Source organism: Rosa chinensis, chromosome 5 (genome assembly GCF_002994745.2).
Source record: "Rosa chinensis cultivar Old Blush chromosome 5, RchiOBHm-V2, whole genome shotgun sequence".
NCBI classification, from domain to species: Eukaryota; Viridiplantae; Streptophyta; class Magnoliopsida; order Rosales; family Rosaceae; genus Rosa; species Rosa chinensis.
In genome coordinates, this window is record NC_037092.1 from 60,646,068 (window position 1) to 60,667,946 (window position 21,879).

Here is a 21,879-nt window from a genome sequence, read left to right on the forward strand (position 1 = left end):
CAGAACATCCAACTGAGGAAGAAGGAGAAGAAATCCCTGGCAGCATTTTCGAACTAGCTCCAACTCTGAGGAGAGGGTTCAAGCAAGTTCAAAAGGACCACTCCAGTCAAGATATCATCGGACATCTAACAGATGGAATGATCACTAGGAGAAAAGCTGCAGCACAGGTAAGCCCCTCCGAGGTAAGTCACGAGAATGTGGTACTGTGTTTTGTTACCAAAAATCTGCTAAGCATGAATATTATATCTCATTTTGGTTTTGTGTCCATTATTGAACCAAAGAATATTAAGGAAGCCTTGTTGGATGATAACTGGATTAGTGCTATGCAGGATGAGCTAAATCAGTTTACTAGGAATGATGTGTGGTACTTAGTACCTCGACCTAGTAAGTGCAATGTTATAGGAACCAAGTGGATTTTTAGAAACAAAAGTGATGAAAAAGGGAATGTGATTAGAAATAAAGCCAGACTAGTTGCTCAGGGATACTCTCAGGTTGAAGGTCTTGACTTTGATGAGACCTTTGCTCCTGTAGCTAGACTAGAATCAGTTCGGTTACTTCTTTCTGTAGCATGTCATCTCAGGTTCACTTTATTTCAAATGGACGTCAAAACTGCCTTTTTGAATGGGATTCTTCGGGAAGAGGTTTATGTGGAACAACCTCCGGGTTTCAAAGATCCACATAACTTAGATCATGCCTACCGGCTCAAGAAAGCCCTGTATGGTCTGAAGCAGGCTCCTAGAGCCTGGTATGAAAGGCTTTCTACTCATCTTGTGGAAAAAGGGTATACTAGAGGCTCCATTGATAAAACATTGTTTGTCAAACGAACTAAAAATGATATTATCATTGCCCAAGTGTATGTTGACGATATTGTTTTTGGTTCCACATCCAAATACCTTGTCAAAGAATTTCAATCCGTCATGGAAAGTGAATTTGAAATGAGTATGTGTGGTGAACTAACTTTCTTTCTTGGATTGCAAGTAAGGCAGATGGATACATGGTTGTTTCTTTCTCAAACCAAATACGCTGAAAATTTGATCAAAAAATTTGGTCTCGAATCTAAGAAGACAGTGAGCAATCCCATGAGTACCACTACTAAGCTGCACGAAGACCAGGAAGGGAAATCAGTTGATCCAACACTCTTTTGTAGCATGATTGGGAGCTTACTTTATCTCACTGCCAGTCGACCTGATATTTCCTACAGTGTGGGAGTATGTGCTCGCTTTCAAGCAAATCCCAAAGAATCCCACTTAGAAGCTGTCAAAAGAATCATTCAATATATTTCAGGTACAGTTAACTGTGGTATTTTCTATACATTCGATACTAACGTGGAAATTGCAGGGTACTCTGATGCTGACTGGGGAGGAAACCTAAAGGATATAAAAAGTACTTCTGGAGGCTGTTTCTTCATTGGAAACAATCTTGTAGCTTGGCATAGCAAGAAACAAAATTGTATTTCCCTGTCTACTGTAGAAGCTGAATATGTTGCTGCTAGGAGTTGTTGCACACAAATGCTGTGGATGAAGCAAATGCTTCATGATTATGGTATTTCTCAAGGTAAGTTGTCTATCTTCTGTGACAATACAAGTGCTATTAACATCACAAAGAATCCTGTTCAACATTCTCGAACAAAGCACATTGATCTTCGATATCATTTCATTAGGGATTTGGTTGAGCAAAATATACTTGAATTAAGCTTTATGCCCACTGAGAGTCAACTTGCTGATCTATTCACTAAGCCTATTGACACTGCTAGGTTTGAAATGTTGAGAAATGCACTTGGGATATGTTCTAAGCAGTAAGGTACTAGAATGTCTGTCCACTGTTGATTGAGAAATTCATGATCTTAGTACACTTGGACCACTATCACTTGTGAACTGCATATATTTTCAGCTATGCACACTCTATGACCATGCCTTATTCTGGACAAATGCTTATGTACTCATGATTTGTCTTTGACTCACGTCACACTACTATGAAATTTTCTTATCGCTTTATGTGGTGGCACGTTTCGTGTTCCCTGTCTTGAGAGAATAGATGAAGTAGGCAAAATGCTTAATATGCTCAGATGGCTAATTTTCTATTCTCAAAGTAATCAGGTCCTTGTTGTGGTGAACTTTCAAGGATTTGTAAGAAATGAGAATGGTTTTCTGTATCCTATCACTCAAAGTAATCAGGCCTTGGTTGTGGTGAACTTTCCAAGGTTTGCAAGAAACGAGTTGGTAGGTGCACCTTGTACGTAAATTGTGAAAATTCAAACAACAACTCGAGACTCTCTTCTCGGAGCATCCTTGTTATGCTCAGTACCCCAAGATCATCTGGTCTGGGAGTTGCTAGGACGGGTCTGGCTACATGAGTTCTTGTTTGCACCATAAAGAAATCTATGACTCAAATCACATCAGTATCTGGGAAAAATGTATCCCACTCCTTCTAGGAGACCTCCTGAGCTCGGTCTATGTGTGAAGTTTTTCTCTTCACTTCTTCTCTCTTTCACTGAACACGTCTCTAAGCCCCATGTACTGCTCATGCTCAGTCATGTCTCATAATGAGTACAAACTCTATTTGTTGATGGAATACATAGTGGTCACCACATGGAAATATGTTTCGTTCATTAATTGATTCGTGCTCCTTGTGTTTCAACTATGCTATAATTTCTCCATTCAATATGACCACTGCATTCATTCACTTGATACTTAGCCCAAGAATAGATTGTGTGATAAATTTGCTGATTTTGTGCTTCTGGTTGTCTCTTCGAATCCTGACTTAATTGCCATCTGGTTGCACTTACTTCTCTTATTGTTTACGCCTAAATTAAGAGGGAGACGAAATATGCATGCGTGTATCTCGGAGAAATAAATTGTCATAATTCTTCTCCCTTTTGCGACGCTATTCCAATCGGTGTGTCCTTTGGTTTTCCCTAACCCTACCGGTTCTCTATATATCTAGTCTCTTCTGTCTCTCGGATTTTACTCTTGTCTGTCTCTGTGTGCAGGTTCACTCATCATGGTTCGCACAAAGATTACGACTCGACTTGGTGGACACCGACGTCTTCCTCCTCTAGAGGAGGGCCGTCAGGCTGCTGTCAGAGCCGACATCCTTCATCCCGGCATGCACCGTGCACGCAGTCGGAGCCCTCCTCTTCGTCCCCCTCCTTCTGGTGCCCCCTCCAATGTCCCTCCTCCTGTTTCCCTTGATAGCTTTCGCGACCACATCTTGGTGACTGACTGGCGACTTGCCTGTCTCACTACCGACATGGACGACATGCACTCTCTTCTGGTTCGTACTCATCATGCCGTGACCAACCTCACCAAGGAGATCCGGAACATGTAGCGCCACCCTCCCGGGTTTGACGCTCCCGGGCCATCCACCGCTGTTCCTGAGGTCGTCGCCCCTGCGGAGAGCTCGACTTCGATGGACAGCGAGGAATTTCAGGACCATGTCACCCAGCTTCTGGAGGAAATCGAAGGGCCTTCCCCTTCAAAGGGGGAGAAGTGACATTTTTCTTTACTTTATTTTGAACTTTCTGATATCTATAGTCTATTTTACTTCAAACTTTGTTGGACGATGGTTATTTTTTGCTTTTGGGATGTAAGTGCATAAGCACAAACTAACTAGGATGCTTATTTTTACTATATTATGTGATATTTACTTTTGGCTACTTGGATCCGGAAAAGGATGGAAATTGATTCCTTGATCCAAGAAGCTACTCTTTGTTCTCCACTATTATATGTAATAATTTATCATGCAGGGGTTCAAACAAGAAAAACATCATGTGTTGAATGGGAATGCCCAAAGGGGGAGATTGTAAGTATTTGGGTCAATACCATTCAACACACACTTTCCTATTATCTCTAGGAGATCCGAGATTACAGAATAGTAGGAGAATACTTCTCCTGCATTCTAGGAGAATCAAGGGAACAAGAAAAAGATTGCAGAATCAGAAAGTGCAGCGAAAATCAAGGAAGACCGCCTCACTGATCTTACGTTTAAGGTAGGACTCATGCATATCATTTTACATGATTTGCATATCGGATAAATGATCTGATATGCTTATCTTCATTAAAGTGTTTTTATCTTGTGAGATTGGATATGCACAAAAATAAGGAAATTGATTTACTGTTTTTGAAACCTTTACATATATATCTTATTCAGTAATAAAAGACTCCTTGATTGAGGGAAAGTCTTGCTCCTATATAAAAGGTCTTGAAACAGTTTTTCTGATGTATGTTTTTGGCCCTCAAAACTATTGTTGTTTTTGTGTTGCTTAGTCTTCACCGAAGGTTTCATGCCAAAACTCCAATTGTTATAGTTTGTTTTCTCACTACATAGATATCATGAGTCATATTTGAAATCAGTGAGATCAGTGAGTTCGTGATACAAGCAACTGAGGGGGAGATCTATAGTATAGAGAATACACTAAGCATTAGCTACGTGTGTAGGATAGTTTCTGCAATTGTAAACAAGTTAGCATTGTGTGCTAGTAAAGTGATTGTGATCAATATCACTACTTGTAATTGTATACTCTTTACACATAGTGGATTTACCCTTCGTGTAGGCTACGTAAACAGCCTCGCAGTGAAGTTTCCTTAGTGGAGAGGTTTACACTGCGTCAGCAAAAGCTTGTGTTTGTTTTACTTAAGTTGGTTGACTATTTAGTCTTTTCATTTGTTCACATCATCGTGTTTTTGTTCCATCTGGTGTTTTCAAGAAGAACAGAGGGGAGGGGGAGAGAGAGAAGAACAGAAGGGAGAAAGAAACAAAAAAAATTTGGGTTAACACATTGAGTGACTAAAATACCACTTATGGTTTGCCATATGGCTTGAGACTTAACGCCGTTATTGACGGCGTGTATGAATGTTGGGTCGGGCTTCAAACTTGGGGTACCAAAGTGATAGTTTTGCATAGTCAGGTACTGAAGTTAGGAGTCGGCCTAAGTTCGGGTACTGTTTGAAACATTTTCTCGCAAAAAAAATGATGATATATTTGGGTTGCCAATTTTACATCCGTATACCTAATACGGATACCTCTACGTTTTAAGCAATGGAATGTTTATGAAGCTAATACCCATGCCTGTTTTTGGGACCAAACTGATACAACTCCAAATTTGCTGGGCAATTTCTTAACATAATCTACTTTTAAAAATAAGTCCTTATAAAAATGATTATTTCTCTATATATCCCACCTTTACCGTTTCTCTCACAAACCAACCCTAGAAAGTTGAATTCACAGTAGCAGTTCTCTCTCTCTCTCTCTCTCTCTCTCTCTCTCTGTGTCAATGGAAGTCCAAAGAAGCCGAACCAATTAACCGGAGTCCCTCACCGGACCGTCCCATCAGCTTCCATGGACCCACCGAACCCGAACCCGAACCTGAACCCGAACCCGGCATCTAGGCGGGTCCTAATCCGCCCACCCCCTTCTTCCTATTCTTCACCTCCTTCCCAAACCATTCCGATTCCCTCCTCCTCCTCAGACCCTCCCTCCACCGACGGCGTCGTCGTGGTGGGCTTCATTGGGCCGCCGAGCACCGACCACTCGGCCCAGCTCATCAATCGGATCCTCGACTCCAACGTGTTCGGGTCGGGCAACCGGGACAAAAGCCTCGGCGTCGAGAACCAGGAGGAGCTCCGGGACTGGTTGAAGTGGCGGAGAATCAGTTACTACCATGAGGAGCAGAAGGGGATTCTGTTCTTGCAGTCTTGCTCCACGCTCTGCTCCGCCGTGGACGATAACGGGTTATCGGACTCCGGGTCTGGTTTCGACTCTGTGTTCGAAGAGCACGACTTCGGAGACCTCCAGGGGATGCTTTTCATGTTCTCTGTAAGTTGTTTTCTCTGTTATTTTCAGCAGCATTTTCGGTTTCGGCTAAAAGCATTTTCGATTACTCATATTGCTGATAATGCTGATAGTTGTAAATGTAATATGGAACTGAGCAGATTGTGTTACGAACCAATGCGTGGTTGAGAATTCTTGATTAGGCGTAATGTGAGTTTATAGCAAGTGTAGGATATAGTGGACGTTGTTTTCGTTATGGCTACTGATAGAGACCTGAACTCTATGCATGTACATTATTTGAGCATTTGGATTTTCGGGATGAACTTTGTGATTTCCATGTACATGAGGTTTTAATATCGGTGACAGTTTATGTAGCGATAATTAACTCAACGAGTAATGCAGGTTTGCCATGTAATTATATATATTCTGGAGGGTTCACGGTTTGATACTCAACTCCTGAAAAAGTTTCGAGTGTTACAAGCTGCCAAGCATGCCTTGGCTCCATTAGTCAGACCCCGAAATATGCAGCCAACACCATCCAAGCCCTATTCGTCATCCTCACGGCCTACCACATCTGCAACCTCTTCAAAAAATTCTTCTCCAGGTAGAGGTGGTGGCATGTTGACTCGCAATGCTTCTGCCATTTCGCTAATGTCAGGTTTAGGTTCCTACACTTCTTTGTTTCCTGGACAGTGTACCCCAGTCACACTGTTTGTTTTCATTGATGATTTCTCTGATGTGCCAAATCCCAGCTCTAGTGTGGAGGACTCGGCAGATACATCCCCACTAAATCAGCCTTCTAGTTTGGGCACTTCTGCAAGGCCAAGTTTGCCTATTAAAGGTTCTGGTTCAGTGGTTGTGCTAGCACGCCCTGTGAGTAAATCTGAGGGTAGTTTTAGGAAGAAGCTGCAGTCATCCCTAGAAGCACAAATTCGTTTCTTAATTAAGAAGTGTAGAACACTCTCAGGTTCTGAAACTGGTCATTCTGGGTCTAGAAATGGCGGTGCTTCAAATTCTGCACCTCTGTTTTCACTTGATGCATCAAGGGCGGTTCTGTTGTTAGATAGGTATACAAATCAGAGAGGTGAGTCGCTTGAGTTTGCTACTGGCCTTGTTGAAGATGTTTTGAATGGGAAGGCAACCTCAGATTCTCTTTTGCTTGAAAGTCATGGTCAGAATGCAAGTAAAGAGGATATAATATCAGTGAAGGAGTTCATTTACAGGCAATCAGATATTCTAAGAGGGAGGGGGGGAGTTGTAACCAATTCCAACAGTGGTTCAGCTGCTGGTGTAGGTATGGCTGCTGTTGCTGCTGCCGTCGCTGCTGCGTCAGCAGCATCAGCTGCTGCATCAACTACGTCTGGAAAGACATTTAATGCTCCAGAACTTCCAACTCTCCAAATTTGGTTATCTTCCAGTCAACAAATTCTTCATGGGGTTCTTTCAGCAAAAGGTGGCTGCATAGATGAAACTGAAATCAGTAAAAGAAAACCTCGGACGAGGAACACTATTCCACAGCCAGTTGAAGGAGTTTCTTTGAAAGGTATGGATCCCCTAGATTTAGCAGTATCTTGGTTGGAAAGTGGTAATAAAATGAACTCCAGATTTTCGACGTTGTGGTGTGAAAGGACCCTTCCAGCTGCCAAAGAGGTTTATCTGAAAGACTTGCCTGCTTGTTACCCAACTTCACAACATGAAGATCATCTGGAGAAGGCTTTGCATGCTTTCCACTCAATGGTAAAAGGACATGCAGTGCAGCATTTTGCCAAAAAGTTGGAGGACGAGTGCACCTCCATCTGGAAATCTGGAAGGCAACTGTGTGATGCTGTTAGTTTGACTGGAAAACCATGTATGCACCAGAGACATAATGTTGATTCTAATGAGTCACTTTCAGGAGCTACTGTGAAGCAACATTCCAGTGGATATGTTTTCCTTCATGCCTGTTCTTGTGGCCGTTCGCGGAGATTACGATCTGATCCTTTTGACTTTGAATCAGCGAACATTACTTTTAGTTGCTTTCCGGACTGTGACAAGCTCCTCCCTACACTTCAATTACCTGAAGTAAGTAGTTCAGGGCCTATTCAATCTTCCTCATGGAGTTTGATTCGCATTGGGGGTGCAAGGTACTATGACCCTTATAAAGGCTTGCTTCAAAGCGGGTTCTGTTCAACTCAGAAGTTTCTTATGAAATGGACAATATCTATGGCGATACTGAATAGGGCAATCGATTTCACTGCCAAAGCAATGGATCAAGGTTCTGCAGTTAAGTCAGGTACGAACTTTAAGCTTGAATCTAAAGCTGATGTGCAGTTGCACTCGAAGGAGTTACAATCCAGAGTTGAAAGCCATAGAAAACCTGCAGAGGACATAGTGTCTGATGATAATAAAATCAGTTTTGGTAAAGGTCTACCCAACTTTACCATGAGGAAACCTTTTTCTGAGGTTGTTGCTGGAACAGCAGCTGCAGATTCAGGATTTCCTCCTATCCAGCTGAGGAAAAAATCTGCATCCAGTTTAGATAAGAGTTTCAAGCAAATTAGGTCAAGGGATCAGAGTACAGAGCAGAATAGTGATAAAGGAACTCAAAAATCTAGAGATGATTTACCTGTTCAAGAAACAGTGAGTGGGATCAGTAGCACACATGTTGATCCTTATCTACGAATAGGTAGTAATGTGGTCCCTATGAACCTGAATGGCGTTGAAAGGTCCAAACCGGACCCTTCTTTTAAGCATGTAACAGTGTATGTTGGGTTTGAGCATGAGTGCCCGCATGGCCATCGTTTTCTATTAAATCCAGAGAATCTTGATGAGCTTGGGTCCTCTTATCAGTTGCCTGAAGAATCTCAAGTGAAATCAGACCATATTCGGGCAGATTCTTCAAAACTAAGTAGGAATGGTTTCCATGGTAAAGCCCATCGAAATTCAAGTAGGATCACTGCTACCGGCACAAATAGGGAGAGAAATGTAAATAAGTCAAAAGATATAGTAACTAATGGTGTCCTGAATTCAGATGGGATGATACAGTTCTCAGGACCAGGAAAGGAGCAGAATCATACTATTAGTGTATCAACAGTTGCTAATTTTTCCAAACACGATGAAGGGAGCTTTCAGTCCATTAATATTGATGATGGTGGATGTGCTTTCTCCATGTTGAATAGAAATTTACCAATCTATATGAATTGCCCACACTGCAGGCTCTCTAAGAATAAGCAGGATCCTCCGAATACTAAGTTTTCGGGGACAGTATCACAGCTTCAACGGATTTTTATGGTATGGGATGTTTATATAAGCATTTCCTTGCATTGCATTCCATAATGTAGTTTACAAGTAGCTTATTGTAGTTATTCTTTATGTTACTTATGTTTGAAATATGTAACTTTTGGTTAAATCCATAATATACCTGAGTTACCTGACTAATGAGGTTTCATTTCATACTAATGTTTTTCCTCTTACTGAGGTCTCATCTGTGGGTTCTACTTTTATTGTAGGTTACACCTCCATTTCCAGTCATATTAGCTACTTGCCCAGTGATACAATTTGAGGTATATCTTACATTCCTCCTCGATGGATAACTTGCATGATTACTATTTGTGATCTATTTTATTTTACAACTTGTTAATCAAAGAATTTAAGTCATCTAAGGCATTGTTTGAAGTACGCGCCTTGAGTTGCAGAATAGTGTGAAGTGTGGTGAGGTGCTAAAGCCTTGGGTATGCCTCTGGGAGGCCTTGGTTTCAAATATTGAGAATGAATCATAGGGGTTTTTTTTTTTGTTCCTGTATATATATATATATATATATATATATATATATATATATATATATATACAGTCCGTCTCTGCTACGGACGTCCGTACCTTTTCTTATGTACGGATTTCCAGTTTTTTCCCACTTTCGGATCACACATTCACATCTTAACCGTTCAGTTTTGAGGTCCTAATGTATAGATCATTTCTGCAAAATTTCAGCCAAATTGATGATTGTTAAGGCATTCAAAACTGCAATTTACAACAATGTACACGAACGGTTCCGGTTCAACAGATTCGGTTCGTTCGTGTAAATTGCAGTTTTGGAAGCCTTAATGATCATCAATTTGGCTGAAAATTTGCAGAAGTGATCTATACATTAGGACCTAAAAACTGAACGGTTAAGATGTGAATGTGTGATCAGAAAGTGGGAAAAAACTGGAAATCTGTTCCTAAGCTTAGGAAAGGACCTCCGTTCCCGAGCAAAGTTCTATATAAATATATATACATATACATATATATATATATATATATATTTTTTTTTTTTCCTTAACTCAAACCCAAACAAAATGGCGTCTAAGAGAATTCTATATAAGCCATTCTTAACCCAGCATCTTTCTTAGAGCTAGCTATCCTCAACCTTTTCTGCCACAGAGAGCTAATGAAAAACCATTCTTAACCTCTCAGCCTCCACAATTTGATAGTGCACCTTTCCTTCTCACTTTGATGCCTGGGATGTGAATGCTCTTAGTGATGAAGAGAGGAGACTTTGGACAGAGTGAATCTGTAGGGTTCAGTCTATATGTTTATAACTTTGATGTTGTTTTCCTCATGATTTGCTATCTTTTTACTTGTAGGCATCATGTCTACCTCCATCAATCCCAGAACGTGAGCAGCAGTTGCGGTTTAGCCTCGGATGCCAAGTGGTATTACCTCCAGAGAGTTTCCTTACTCTTAGACTCCCATTTGTGTATGGTGTAGAACTGGAGGATGGAAGTTTACGTTCTCTAAACTGTTTTGAACATCAACCAGAGGCTACTGCCTGGATTACCAAAGGAACAGCATTACAGGTCATATCCAAAAGAAATAGTACTGGTCAAGATTAATATCTCACATAAAGTTATTGATTCTTTGGAGTTTGGCAAGTACATCCGTGCTTGAGTTGGCAAAGGCTGAATGGATTGGTTGGCTCAGGTCAGTATTAGGCATTTCTATATTTTAGAATTGCTTCTTTGGTTTTGTTTCTGTTACATATTTGGATTGTCCTTTCTATGTTTAGTGGACTTCATCCTTCTATCTTCTCTCTCTTGATCTTCCTGTACTCTCCTGTTTTCTAACTATTTCAAACTGATCATTGATCTGTTGACTTACTTCCCCCATAAATCAAAATTCAAATTTTTGTTTTGGCACATGCACATGATGCAATAAAATAAGTATAAAGGTAAGCACATTTGGCATTTGTGACTCATTGCTAGAATATGGTCAATTGGCATTTCTTAGGGCTGGGTGGTATATGGTTGATCTCAAATGGTTGAAATGCCCTTTTTTTTTTTTTTTTTTTTCCCCTTATCTCACAGTCGAAGATGATGCTCAGAAGGTAGAATTTGAAAGTGGTGATTGAAGATATGAATGCAGGCTATGGATTTTTTATGGATATTAAGGATGGTGCATATGATGATTGGTAAATTCCAACCTCAAAGCACATACGTGAAGGGTCCTCTGCAGCCAGGTAACATATCTTTATGACATCATATCAGTAATTTTTTTTTTCTTGATAAAGAAATATAGTTCAGTAAATTTAATAATTATGTTTATAGTAATTGGTCTGCCTATTTAGCAGGTTTGGATTGAACATCTAGGTTGCTGCTGGTTTAGGTTGACAGAAGCTTTCAAATGCCATGGTATGCTCTTTGGTCTTTATTTGTATTCTTTGACGCTGAATCTCAGTTGCCCATACAATCTAATCTGTTATTTACCTCAAAAACTGGGATTTAAGATCACGTATTCCATAGCAGTAACCTTCTGGTCCAATATGCCTCTATTAGTCCTATCTCACTTGCTTCTCTCTTTTACTTATCTAAATAGATATTTCATTTTAAAGCAAAGCCATAGCAAATAGATTATAATTGTGGGTTTCCGCTTTTGCAACAATATTGTATGATATGATCTCTTGTCCGTGTCTCCATCCTTTGGTTAACACTAACTTGATGTGGAAATTTTTTTTTTGGTGGAAAGCATTGAACATGCTGTGTCTGAGAGGATTGTTAGCATTACCTAGAATGTGACAGTATGTTATTGAAATCAATGTTCTATAATTTTAAGCAACAATTCTCAATTTTTAAGCAACGATTCTCAATCTATGTAGGAGAGATATTTGACACCTTGCCTAGTTCTCTACTTCTGTTATCTGTTCTTGCAATAAGGAAATCTTCTTTTGAACGAGGATAGTATGAAATCCAGCACACCTGATTGGCAGTTTTGAAAACTGGGTTCATGCCTTTCATGGGCCAACTTAAATTTACTATTAGTTGATTGAAAGGAAAAAATACCAACTGAGATAGATAAGAAACTAAGAAACAGCAGCTTTGCTACATAATTGCAAAATTTTTGATGCTTTTGTTTAAATGCAATCATAGCTTTTCTCTTATTTTTATGGCCTTCCTTATGTGATAGTTCCCTTATGTGATAGTTCACTCTTCATTTAGAGTTGCAGAAGAAGCCATGGATGCTCGGGTGTCCTGGATTCTTGCTGACCCACAATCTTCACTGCAGTGAGGTTGTCATGCTGAAATGTGCTAAAATTGGCAACTCGTAGAGGTCTAGCAACCCGTGTTTATGGGAAACGAGCTTGCATAGTTGCAGTATATGATGGTTGCCATGGATGGATGTCTCAATTTGGAAGATCATACACCTCTCTGTATATGCCAAAAGAATGCCTATAGCATGCCAATTATGTCTTGTTCACTAATTCTTGTTTCAGTACTAGAACTAATGTTGACAGGAAATAGATATTTACTTCTGTTGTATATCCACTTGGTCTATATATATCTGTTGTTTTTGTACCCGTTTCAATGTTGCTCTTGGCTTCAAGCAGGCAGAGTTATGTACCACTACTCTGGCAATATCCCTGTCTAGCTGTAATGATATGAACCACTACTGTAAAATAATGAACTTGAAAAGTAAACTAGGGAGTTCTCGCTCGTCAGTAAACCCTAGCTGCACGCTGTTAACCTCTCCTCTTTCCCTTATCCTCCACAGATCTTTCCCTCCCCTTCTCCTCTCCCCATCCTTGTCTTGATGGCTGCAATTGACGCGATCACGGAGCAATTGGTGGCAGCCCTTCCAGTGACTGAGGAGGCACGGATCATGATCATGAGGTTGACAATGAACCTTATGACGTGTAATTGGTTATGCGGTGGGTCTCATCGGATCCCACCCACATTGTGCCTAATGGCAATGATGAGTCAATTGTGGACATGAGTCATATGACCTGGGTAAGTTTTAATTTGCAAACGACCAAACGGTCAATTTCTCTGCGTATTCAAGAACGGTTTATGGCGATGGTGAGTGAATTGTGGACATGACCTAGGTATCTTTCGATTCGCAAACATCAACTTCTTGGGAAATTCAACAACCCAGAGGACAAGAAGAGGCTCCTTTCAAAGGGTCCTCCATACTATCGCACGGCTTCGGTGGTGGTGGTGGTGCTGTAATATTGCCATTCATATACATATCCGCGAAAACCAGTTGCATGATGATAAAAAAGGAGTAAAGTTGATAGTTGTATAATCAATATTACTATCCGCGGGAGTCTAATATTATAGTGGAAAAGTGGAAATTAAGTGCGACGATACAATTCGTCCACCAAAAAAAAAAAAAGTTTACAACGCTACAAGCATATTTGGTTTATTGCATGCGTGCATGTACTTTTGATTTCATTGCTCTTGGACATCTAGGATTTTTAATTAGCTGTTACAATAGTTCTATGGAAGCAGCTCTATGCATGAATGGCATCAAAAGCCTGTAGCTAATTCAAAACCCTGGTTCAGAAAAGCTCCAGTCACCCAAAGTTTCAAATTTGGTAAGTTCATGATCTCGTGCTCGCACTCTTTTACCTGTTAATATTAACAAACACCAGTTTAATTAATGAACAAAAAAGACAAACACCATGTACAATTATGTCGATAAAGAAGAAACCGAAGGCTTACGTTCAAAGCGAGTGTTATTTCGAATATCTTGGAATTAACCATGTTCAAGTTTGAACTCTGAACAGTGAAGCTTGTAAGGGATTCTATAGCCTTGTAAAGTGCTGTGGCCACCCCTACTCCTCTGTTGCATCCCACTTTCACATGAAAGCCTTTCTCCTTTACTTGAGACACATCTATCTGCAAAGGCATCCAAACGAAGCATTTAATTTTCAGGTGTTTCTCAAGCAGGGTGATAAATCAATATATAGATCATTAGACATGCAGGTCAGGAATGGTGTCGATTGAACACAACTGTGTTGGACTGGTGTGGATCTAACACAACAGTATATATAATCGTATATATTACAATACAAGAAAAAGATCACCGAGCTGATTACGTTTGAGGACAATATCAGTTTTAACATATAATAGGGTATATGGAAAGAAGAGGCACCCTAACAATGTAGAAGATTATATTTATGTTAAATTTTGGTTTTGTTATACTTCCATGCACTAAGGGTTTAATTGATGAGACGATAGTCGAACCTGAATGGCTCCCTTGGGAATTAAATGGTAATTGTCTGTAACTAATTTATTCTTGGTTGGATTTTGGGTTGATCCTTGATTTTCCTCTGATCCTTCTAAGGATGCTTCAAGTCCCAAAATCTCAGCTTTCAGCTTCTTAGCCTGCTTTTCCAGGTCTTGCACATACAATACAGCATCTCCAATAATGGACGCCTTATCCATCTGTGCATCATCATCAAATATATCATTTCATGTATCATTTTCTAATTACAAAAAGCACCTCTAACAAGGATCCCAGTTTGAAAAAGAAGAAGAAGTGTAATTCTTTCTTTCACATTGGAAGAGAAGGAACCGGCCTTACCTTAGTGATGTTAGGAACCAAGGAACGCAATGCATAGAGTTTTTCCTTCATCCTTCCCCTTCTCCTTCTTTCCGAAACCAAGGTTCTCGACCGATCAACCTTTGGCTTCTTCGTCGTTGTGGCTGTGGTTGTGGTGGTTGTTGTTGTTGTTGTTGTCGTTGTCCCACACGAATCCCCCCCATCATTATCTTCTTCGCCAATGTCGTTCATTTCTCCACCAAAACTCGGTAATGTACTAAGAAAAGGAGGTGGATCGCATAGGATTGTAATATTATGATCAAAACCAAAAAAACTGACCGTATCAGTGGTTGGACAAAGTTGGTTATCAAAGAATGACCCGCTGGTAAGGTCAAGATTAAACTGAGCTGCTGGATCTTCATTTTCTCCACGAATAAGATCGATGAACTGGTCGAAGTTTGCATCATCTATGAAATCTTGTAACTCAAAGTCATTAATGACGCTGTGACCTCTAAGATCATGGTTTCCGGATGCACCCATCCCATCCATGGTTTGATAGTGAAGTGTTTCCTAATTGTGTGTCATAAAATATTTGCGATTATATATAGAACTGGTTGGAGTGAATTGATGTTCTCTTCAAGTGTGAATGGAATCGAATGGGAGTTATCCTGACGTTGGAACTCTTATTATACAGGCCTCTGAGGCAGGAGTTGACAAACCTAGCTACTACAAACACAGTTGATAAGGACAGAAAATTTGCCATGATACAAATGGGTGTCATAAATCAATTAACTAAGAGATGAAGATGAAGATGATAAAACTACAACCGAATTAGTTAATAGGGTATCAAATTAAAAAAAATTAAAAAAAACTAATTCGTACCTGCTGGTAATGTATTATATATTCTAAACATATATGACTGTTATGTTAGGTGATAGAGATTCGATCATCAGAAGAGTAACATACGTGACTCTTGCCCTCCATTTGGTCTCGAAATAAAATTACAATTAGTTTTGTGTTTTTAGGCGAATGAGAATAAAGAAACTATATACTGGCAAGAAGTAGCTAGAGATTGATATATACACATTACACATTACACCGATTGAACAAATTAGAGCGATGAATTTTAGTGCATATACACAGGATCGTATCCTTCTACTTTAGAGTAATGACTTTTTTTTTTTTTTCATTTTAACGGTTCATATATGAGGCATTCAGCAATCCGACAGTTTAATTTTAGGTCTATAAGTATAGTAGTTATGCAATTTTTTGGTCTAATTGGAAGTCACTAAGGCGTTAATTAGTGTAATTTATCATTACAATAATGATCGGTTCATGTTAGACAGATTTTATTCGTCCATTAATTTGATTTAGTTAAATTTTTTCATGATTTTCAATTAGATTGAAATTTGGCAAAAATAATCAATGTGTGGGGGCACAAAAACTGAACTTTTAGATTGCCAAAATATAATTGAAAAATGGATCCGACGGATAATATATATATATATAGGTCTCTTCTAGTGAGAGATCTATTTTTTTTGGCCATTTTAAGGGATCTAAACGCTTATTAGACCAACTTTTCAATCACATGTTGGGAACTCAATTGTTCAATTTTTAGGTTTACATGAGTATATCACATTTGCACATTTTTAGCCAAATTAATGATCGTTAAGACATTTATAACTATGATTTACGATTGCAAGCATGAACGGTTTAGGTCCGACAGATTTGATTTGTCTATTGATTTAATCTAATTCCATAATTTAACGGTTATCAATTTGGCTAAAAATTTGCAAAGTGATACACTCATATAGAGATAAGAACTAAACGGTCGACATGATAATATGTAATTGAAAAGTTGGTCTAATAAGCGATCTCTTAAAGTGACTAAAAATAAAACCCTCACTAGAAGGGCGATATATATGCGCATGCACTTTGCATAGCTTTATTTAGTGAATTATTATGGGTGCAAATTACAAAGTGGAAGTGCAATTTATGGAGGCTGAGATGATTATTTCAAAGTATGGTGTGATCCCAGTGGTCCAAACAAAAATCCAACAAGAAAAACAAAGTTGGATCGCAACATCGAATTGATCAAAAATTCATACCTTAAACTCTTCAAATCGAACTAGAACTTTGAAAGTGAAAAAAATTTCTTGCTCCAATTCTGCAAACAGCCTCCTTTAGAGCCAAATCCTTGATAAAACCAATGGACTCTTGATGATTTTATCAAATTTGCTGCTTTTGGGAATTGGGATATTTTGGGAGTGAAGGAGTTGGGGTCAGGGACGAGGCTGAAGGAAGCCGAAAACAATTCAGTTTTCTTCAGCTCGAGACCTAAAAGGGTTTTAATTCTCAAAACATCAAAATGTCTCAAGGGGTTATAAAAATAAATAAATAAATTTTGAGCGTCCGCTTTCAACGCCTTAAGGGGCGTTTTTTACGCCTTGATCACCACCTTCGGCGCCTCCGCACCTGGACAACAAAACACACTCACTTTCACTTGCACCTCGTGCCTTTTAAGCAGGCGCGCCTTTTAATTCATTGCGCTCATTCTTATCTCACCCATGTCATGCATTTCATGAACTGTCCAAGTTACTTTAGCTCTTGAAGAAACAACAGAAGAAACCCCACTTGATTTTGTGGCATTACTTCTAAAATCTTTGGGAAATTTATATATCACTCCACTACTCTTATAACAACGTGCAACAATTGAATGTCGGTATATGACTTTCTAGTAAAGCAAAGACAGAACTACCTACATACGTTGTTTATATTAGCTAGCTAGTGCGTGTTTGATGTATCATCTGGAATAATTCACTTACAAATAGATGAACCAACATAACCAAATGGTTACTGAAAACATTGAGATACCCTGGAGAATGATGCTTCTTGACTTCTAGATTTCTTGCATCATTCAGTATGTCATTTTGTTTCTTAATCTCTAATAGGCATGCGTGACGCGTGACGGATTGACGGCATCAACCTCTATACATATTCTAATGAGATATTCTCCGACGATCGGAGACCCTAAAAAATGTTCATAGAACCAAAGCTTAATGCAATTGATTTATGTGCTTGTTTAATAAAAAATGCAAAGAATAATTGGATTGAGTTATGCATGTGTTGCACAACACAAGGCTTAAGAAACTTCATTAGGGCACGTGAATACTTGCAGCAGTCCACACTCTTATTCTTTATTTCCTTCAAACATCAAAGTAAAGCCATGCACAGTCGCATTCTTCCTTCTTTTAACTAGCGGACCACTTTTCTGTTTCTACAATCCTGAGTTGGAACCAAGATTTGAGTTGATGCCATGTCTCGAATCTAGACGTGATCGATTGGAACCCTAGATTTGTTTCATTAGGGTAAAAAACGAGGTCTAAATTTTTCCAATGAAAATGTTTTGTCATTTACGTGTGAACACGCATCTGATACACATCAACTATACATAACTAACAGGGCGTCACATATCTGTACAATACACTTACATCGATCTGTTTCTGCAAATATATACTTATAGAATATCAACCGTCGACAAGCGTATTTGGACACAAGTGTATTTGGAACTATCTGTCTAATAAATGTTACATTAGTTTAGTTAGTAATACATAAGGCTCGCTCCTATTGGCTTTGGTACATGATATCATTTTAGAAACTCTTCTTTTATTTTATTTCTTTTGACAAAAGTAAAACCAAATATTATCAGGGATCCTATTTAGGGAAGACCTAGATGAACTGCAAGTAACTGAGTTGGATCTAAACAGTCTACTCATGATGGAAGATGACTAGAAAGGATGGGACGAAATATTAAGTTTGGAAGACTATTCTACCTTAATTTTCTACTTTAGACTAAGCATCTCTCCTATCCGCTCATGCCTCACCCGAGACTTATTGTTTGGACCTGGACTTAATGTTTGGTTGGAGAAAGTAATAGACTAAAGGTGGAAAAGAATAGGTAAAGTAAGTGCTTATAAACTTAAGAAAGAAAACCAGACAATCAATCACTTAGCATAAAAGCAGAATATGAGATATCAACTCAAATACCTCACTTAGGCCGTAATCCGCCACCTGGGATTTGAGAAGTTTTGATTAATATCTTCAACTCTTACGGCTTTGATACCTCTTCTTCCAGCTCTCTCTCCCCCCTCTCTCTCTCTCTCTCTCTCTCTCTCTCTCTCTCTCTCTCTCTCTCTCTCTCTCTCTCTCTCTCTCTCTCTCTCTCTCTCTCTCTCTCTCTCTCTCTCTTCCCTTAACCATTGTCAATGACCACCCACCACCGCCATCACAACCCTCATTCCTCTCGCCGACGCTTCTGCCTCACCACCTCCTCCACAATTAATTTTCAATACCCGTTACGCTATCATACGCCACTTGAGTATATGGCGTCGTTTAGGTATACGTCGCCACGTACTTCCGCAGCTATGGCGGTTGATGCTCAGGTGCTCCCGTCATAGTCCCCGAGAATCTAACGCTCGCTACATGCTTTTCCGGCTAGTAACCTGTCGGAGTCGAAATCTACTGAGGCATCATCACTGGAGGAGGCTTTCTGACACCTTCTGCATGTAGTAATCACCGAGGGCGGCACCGTAGCTTCCTCCTCCTGCTCTGATGAGGTTGTTATCACTCTTTCTTCAGTACTGATGATCAGTTTGATCTCGAAATTGTAGCCTCTACAAGTCTTGCAATTGCTTCTGGAACTCCACTGGGCTCACTACCGGATCCGACTCAATGACCTGGTCATAGCCGAGGCCTGATCTGACTTGATACTCTGGCGGAGGCACAACGACCTGTCAAACCTGAAGCTGTTGCTGTGATTGATCGGGAAGAGAAACATTCATCCTGGTGGGCCTGGTGAAAGCCCAATAGAGGCTATCGTACTCGTGCATCATGTGCTCGAGGTTGTCATCGTTGGTGACGGAGATCAAGGTGTCGAGGTCTTCCCATAGGAGCTGGTACTTGAATGACATGCGTCGCTGTCTGAGAGGGTAGAGAGCTTGGCGACGAGAGCGGGGAACTTGATGGTGTGTTCGACGATGAGGATCTTAGTCTCACCGCTGGTGTAGGTGAGTTTTTCTCCATGGTCTTGAGGGTTTCAGAGAGAGAGAGAGAGAGAGGTTTTTTTTTGTCAAGCTTGGTTTTATGAGTGCATGATGAGAATGGGGAAAGGAGGGAGAGAGAAGGTGTTGATATTTGGGCGGATCCGAGGAGGTATTTGAAATTGTGGAGGAGGTGGTGGGGCAGAAGCACCGGCGAAAGGAATGAGGGTTGTGATGGTGGTGGTGGGTGGTCATTGACAATGGTTAAGGGAAGAGAGAGAGAGAGAGAGAGAGAGAGAGAGAGAGAGAGAGAGAGAGAAGAGGAAAAAATATATATATATATATATATATATAAGTCAGGAAAAATATAAAAGAAAAAAAAGTGAGGGTATAATAGACATTTTAACGTGTAAAAAACGCCACGTCAGCAATTTAACAGAGATTTTGACGGGGAATGGACGACAATGATCAATTGGTTGAAATGGAATAGTTTAGGGACTTTTTAGGTGAAATTGAAATGTCAAGGACTTAAACATCGACTCCCTATAAGTATAGAAAGTAAACAGCATTTTGTCCTTAGTTTTATATTAGTTTTCCTGCGTAGATTGTTTCGGGTTTTTTTAAACCATAAGGCATAAGCCTATAAAATTGACAAGGACAATACTTATATACTGTATTTAATTCTAAATTTCTAATATTCAAGGGAAACGCACATTTTCTCAATCTAAAGAAAGAAATGAAAAGGAGATCAAGATATGACCTTCAGTCAATACTCGTTGAAATATAGGCGAGTACTTATCTACTTGAAGCCTTGAAGGAGTAGGTTATGGATACCGATTGATTTGAATTACGTTCTGTTTGAACCCAAAATTAACATTGTTTCCCGACAAGGGGGACTCGAAGAAAACCAGGCCAATATCGGTGGCCCAAGTTATATATTTTCGACAAGTTCGGAAAATATTGTTTAGAGCCTAAATAAAGCCTACTTGGAGGCCAAGTAATCATGAGGCAAATCTGAATATTCCTTGATTTACTAGTAATTATCAAATATTTGATAATTAATGGTGACTTATTTGCTTCATTACCAAGCATTGTGCAAGAGAGGAGCCATGCAAATATTCATATATTCCCATGCAATTAATGTGTAATGGCATGCACGTGCAAATATGAAAGCATGCAATCATGCTTGAGGTGGTCAAAGAGGAATATATATATATGATGTATGTATGGTGGCTCATGCATGGTTCAATTAAGATAGGTTCCCCATACAATTAAACATGGTAACGTGCTTCTCTACCTATGTTCAAGAATACTCATGCAAAGTAAGTCCTATGGTGGGGGCCATCAACTATTCGCTGCCAATAAGAACCATGCAATCATGCTTAATTGAAATAAACAATGGGTATATATATACAAACTTATTCTTTCTGATTGCATGCAGCTAAGCTACGGGAGTTCCCGCGAAGGTATAAATGCATGCAATTTAGATTGTTGGATTTGGAGTATGAGTCCACGCCAAGATGTATATGCAATATTAAGACGAGCATATCCTACCGTTCGCATCCGAGGGTTTACATCCTAAGAGGCGATTAACTTTGCCTACATTCTAGCGGCGACAGAGACGAATAATTATAATATCAAAACTATTAAGTGTTTTGATTTGATTCAAGGCCAATAATTGTGGCCTAAAATATAGTATTTCATTCCTATTAGGAATGTGAATCTACAAGCAGCCTATATATAGAGGCTAAAGAAGATATAGAAAAGGACAACTCTCAAATCAACTAATCATACAGATTATGAAAGCCTCTCCGAAGCAAACCTACCTGCAACCCAGTTGCAGACCAGCGAAGCAAAGGTAACGCCCTTGCAACCCAGCGAAGTTTAAGATACGCTTTAGCAAACCCATACTTTCTCCAAACTTCCCAATGATTGCTCTGCTCAAGCTACAACGTTGAGTATCGATTCGGTGACGCGAAGAGATCACAACCAAATCCCTTACCTGTAAGGCAAGAAGTCCTTTTCCGTAAGGCAGAGAAAAGAACCTTGTGACGAGGTTGGTGCTCTCCTCGTCCACATCGTTTGATCAAGAAGTCAGGTCAAGGGATTCTCCGACGACTGCAACCCATGATGCTGGCACGCTTGCTATTAAGTGTTTTGATTTGATTCAAGGCCAATAATTGTGGCCTAAAATATAGTATTTCATTCCTATTAGGAATGTGAATCTACAAGCAGCCTATATATAGAGGCTAAAGAAGATATAGAAAAGGACAACTCTCAAATCAACTAATCATA

At 39.7% G+C, this 21,879-nt stretch overlaps 2 protein-coding genes across 9 annotated transcripts; one reads left to right on the forward strand and one right to left on the reverse strand.

Moving 5' to 3' along the window:
- The first annotated feature begins 5,200 nt into the window (after positions 1 to 5,200).
- Positions 5,201 to 12,578, forward strand: LOC112164467. Of its 8 annotated transcripts, none has more exons than XM_040506079.1 (7): positions 5,201 to 5,814; positions 6,172 to 9,039; positions 9,258 to 9,311; positions 10,372 to 10,708; positions 11,092 to 11,243; positions 11,352 to 11,415; positions 12,204 to 12,578. In XM_040506079.1, the coding sequence occupies exons 1-4, from the start codon at positions 5,338 to 5,340 to the stop codon at positions 10,618 to 10,620; spliced, it is 3,648 nt and encodes a 1,215-aa protein (XP_040362013.1). In that variant the 5' UTR covers positions 5,201 to 5,337; the 3' UTR covers positions 10,621 to 10,708; positions 11,092 to 11,243; positions 11,352 to 11,415; positions 12,204 to 12,578. The 8 variants fall into 8 exon arrangements, with proteins under 8 accessions (XP_040362013.1, XP_024156433.1, XP_024156435.1 ...); XM_024300665.2 differs by having other exon boundaries at positions 12,220 to 12,578; XM_024300667.2 differs by having other exon boundaries at positions 12,228 to 12,578.
- Positions 12,579 to 13,297: 719 nt separating this feature from the next.
- LOC112164469 (transcription factor FER-LIKE IRON DEFICIENCY-INDUCED TRANSCRIPTION FACTOR) lies at positions 13,298 to 15,108 on the reverse strand. The gene is made up of 4 exons (XM_024300671.2): positions 14,588 to 15,108; positions 14,248 to 14,448; positions 13,723 to 13,899; positions 13,298 to 13,629 (listed from the first exon to the last, which is right to left on the reverse strand). The coding sequence occupies exons 1-4, from the start codon at positions 15,092 to 15,094 to the stop codon at positions 13,528 to 13,530; spliced, it is 987 nt and encodes a 328-aa protein (XP_024156439.1). The 5' UTR covers positions 15,095 to 15,108; the 3' UTR covers positions 13,298 to 13,527.
- Positions 15,109 to 21,879: the final 6,771 nt, after the last annotated feature.

Bases quoted from the DNA above. Each gene is read 5' to 3' on its own strand.
- LOC112164467 (XM_040506079.1), top strand. From the start codon at position 5,338: ATGGACCCACCGAACCCGAACCCGAACCTGAACCCGAACCCGGCATCT. The intron at 5,815-6,171 runs GTAAGTTGTTTT...CGAGTAATGCAG, and splicing joins GGATGCTTTTCATGTTCTCT to GTTTGCCATGTAATTATATA. The intron at 9,040-9,257 runs GTATGGGATGTT...CTTTTATTGTAG, and splicing joins AGCTTCAACGGATTTTTATG to GTTACACCTCCATTTCCAGT.
- LOC112164469 (XM_024300671.2), bottom strand. From the start codon at position 15,094: ATGGATGGGATGGGTGCATCCGGAAACCATGATCTTAGAGGTCACAGC. The intron at 14,449-14,587 runs GTAAGGCCGGTT...GATGATGCACAG, and splicing joins TGGTTCCTAACATCACTAAG to ATGGATAAGGCGTCCATTAT. The intron at 13,630-13,722 runs GTAAGCCTTCGG...TAATATTAACAG, and splicing joins AAATAACACTCGCTTTGAAC to GTAAAAGAGTGCGAGCACGA.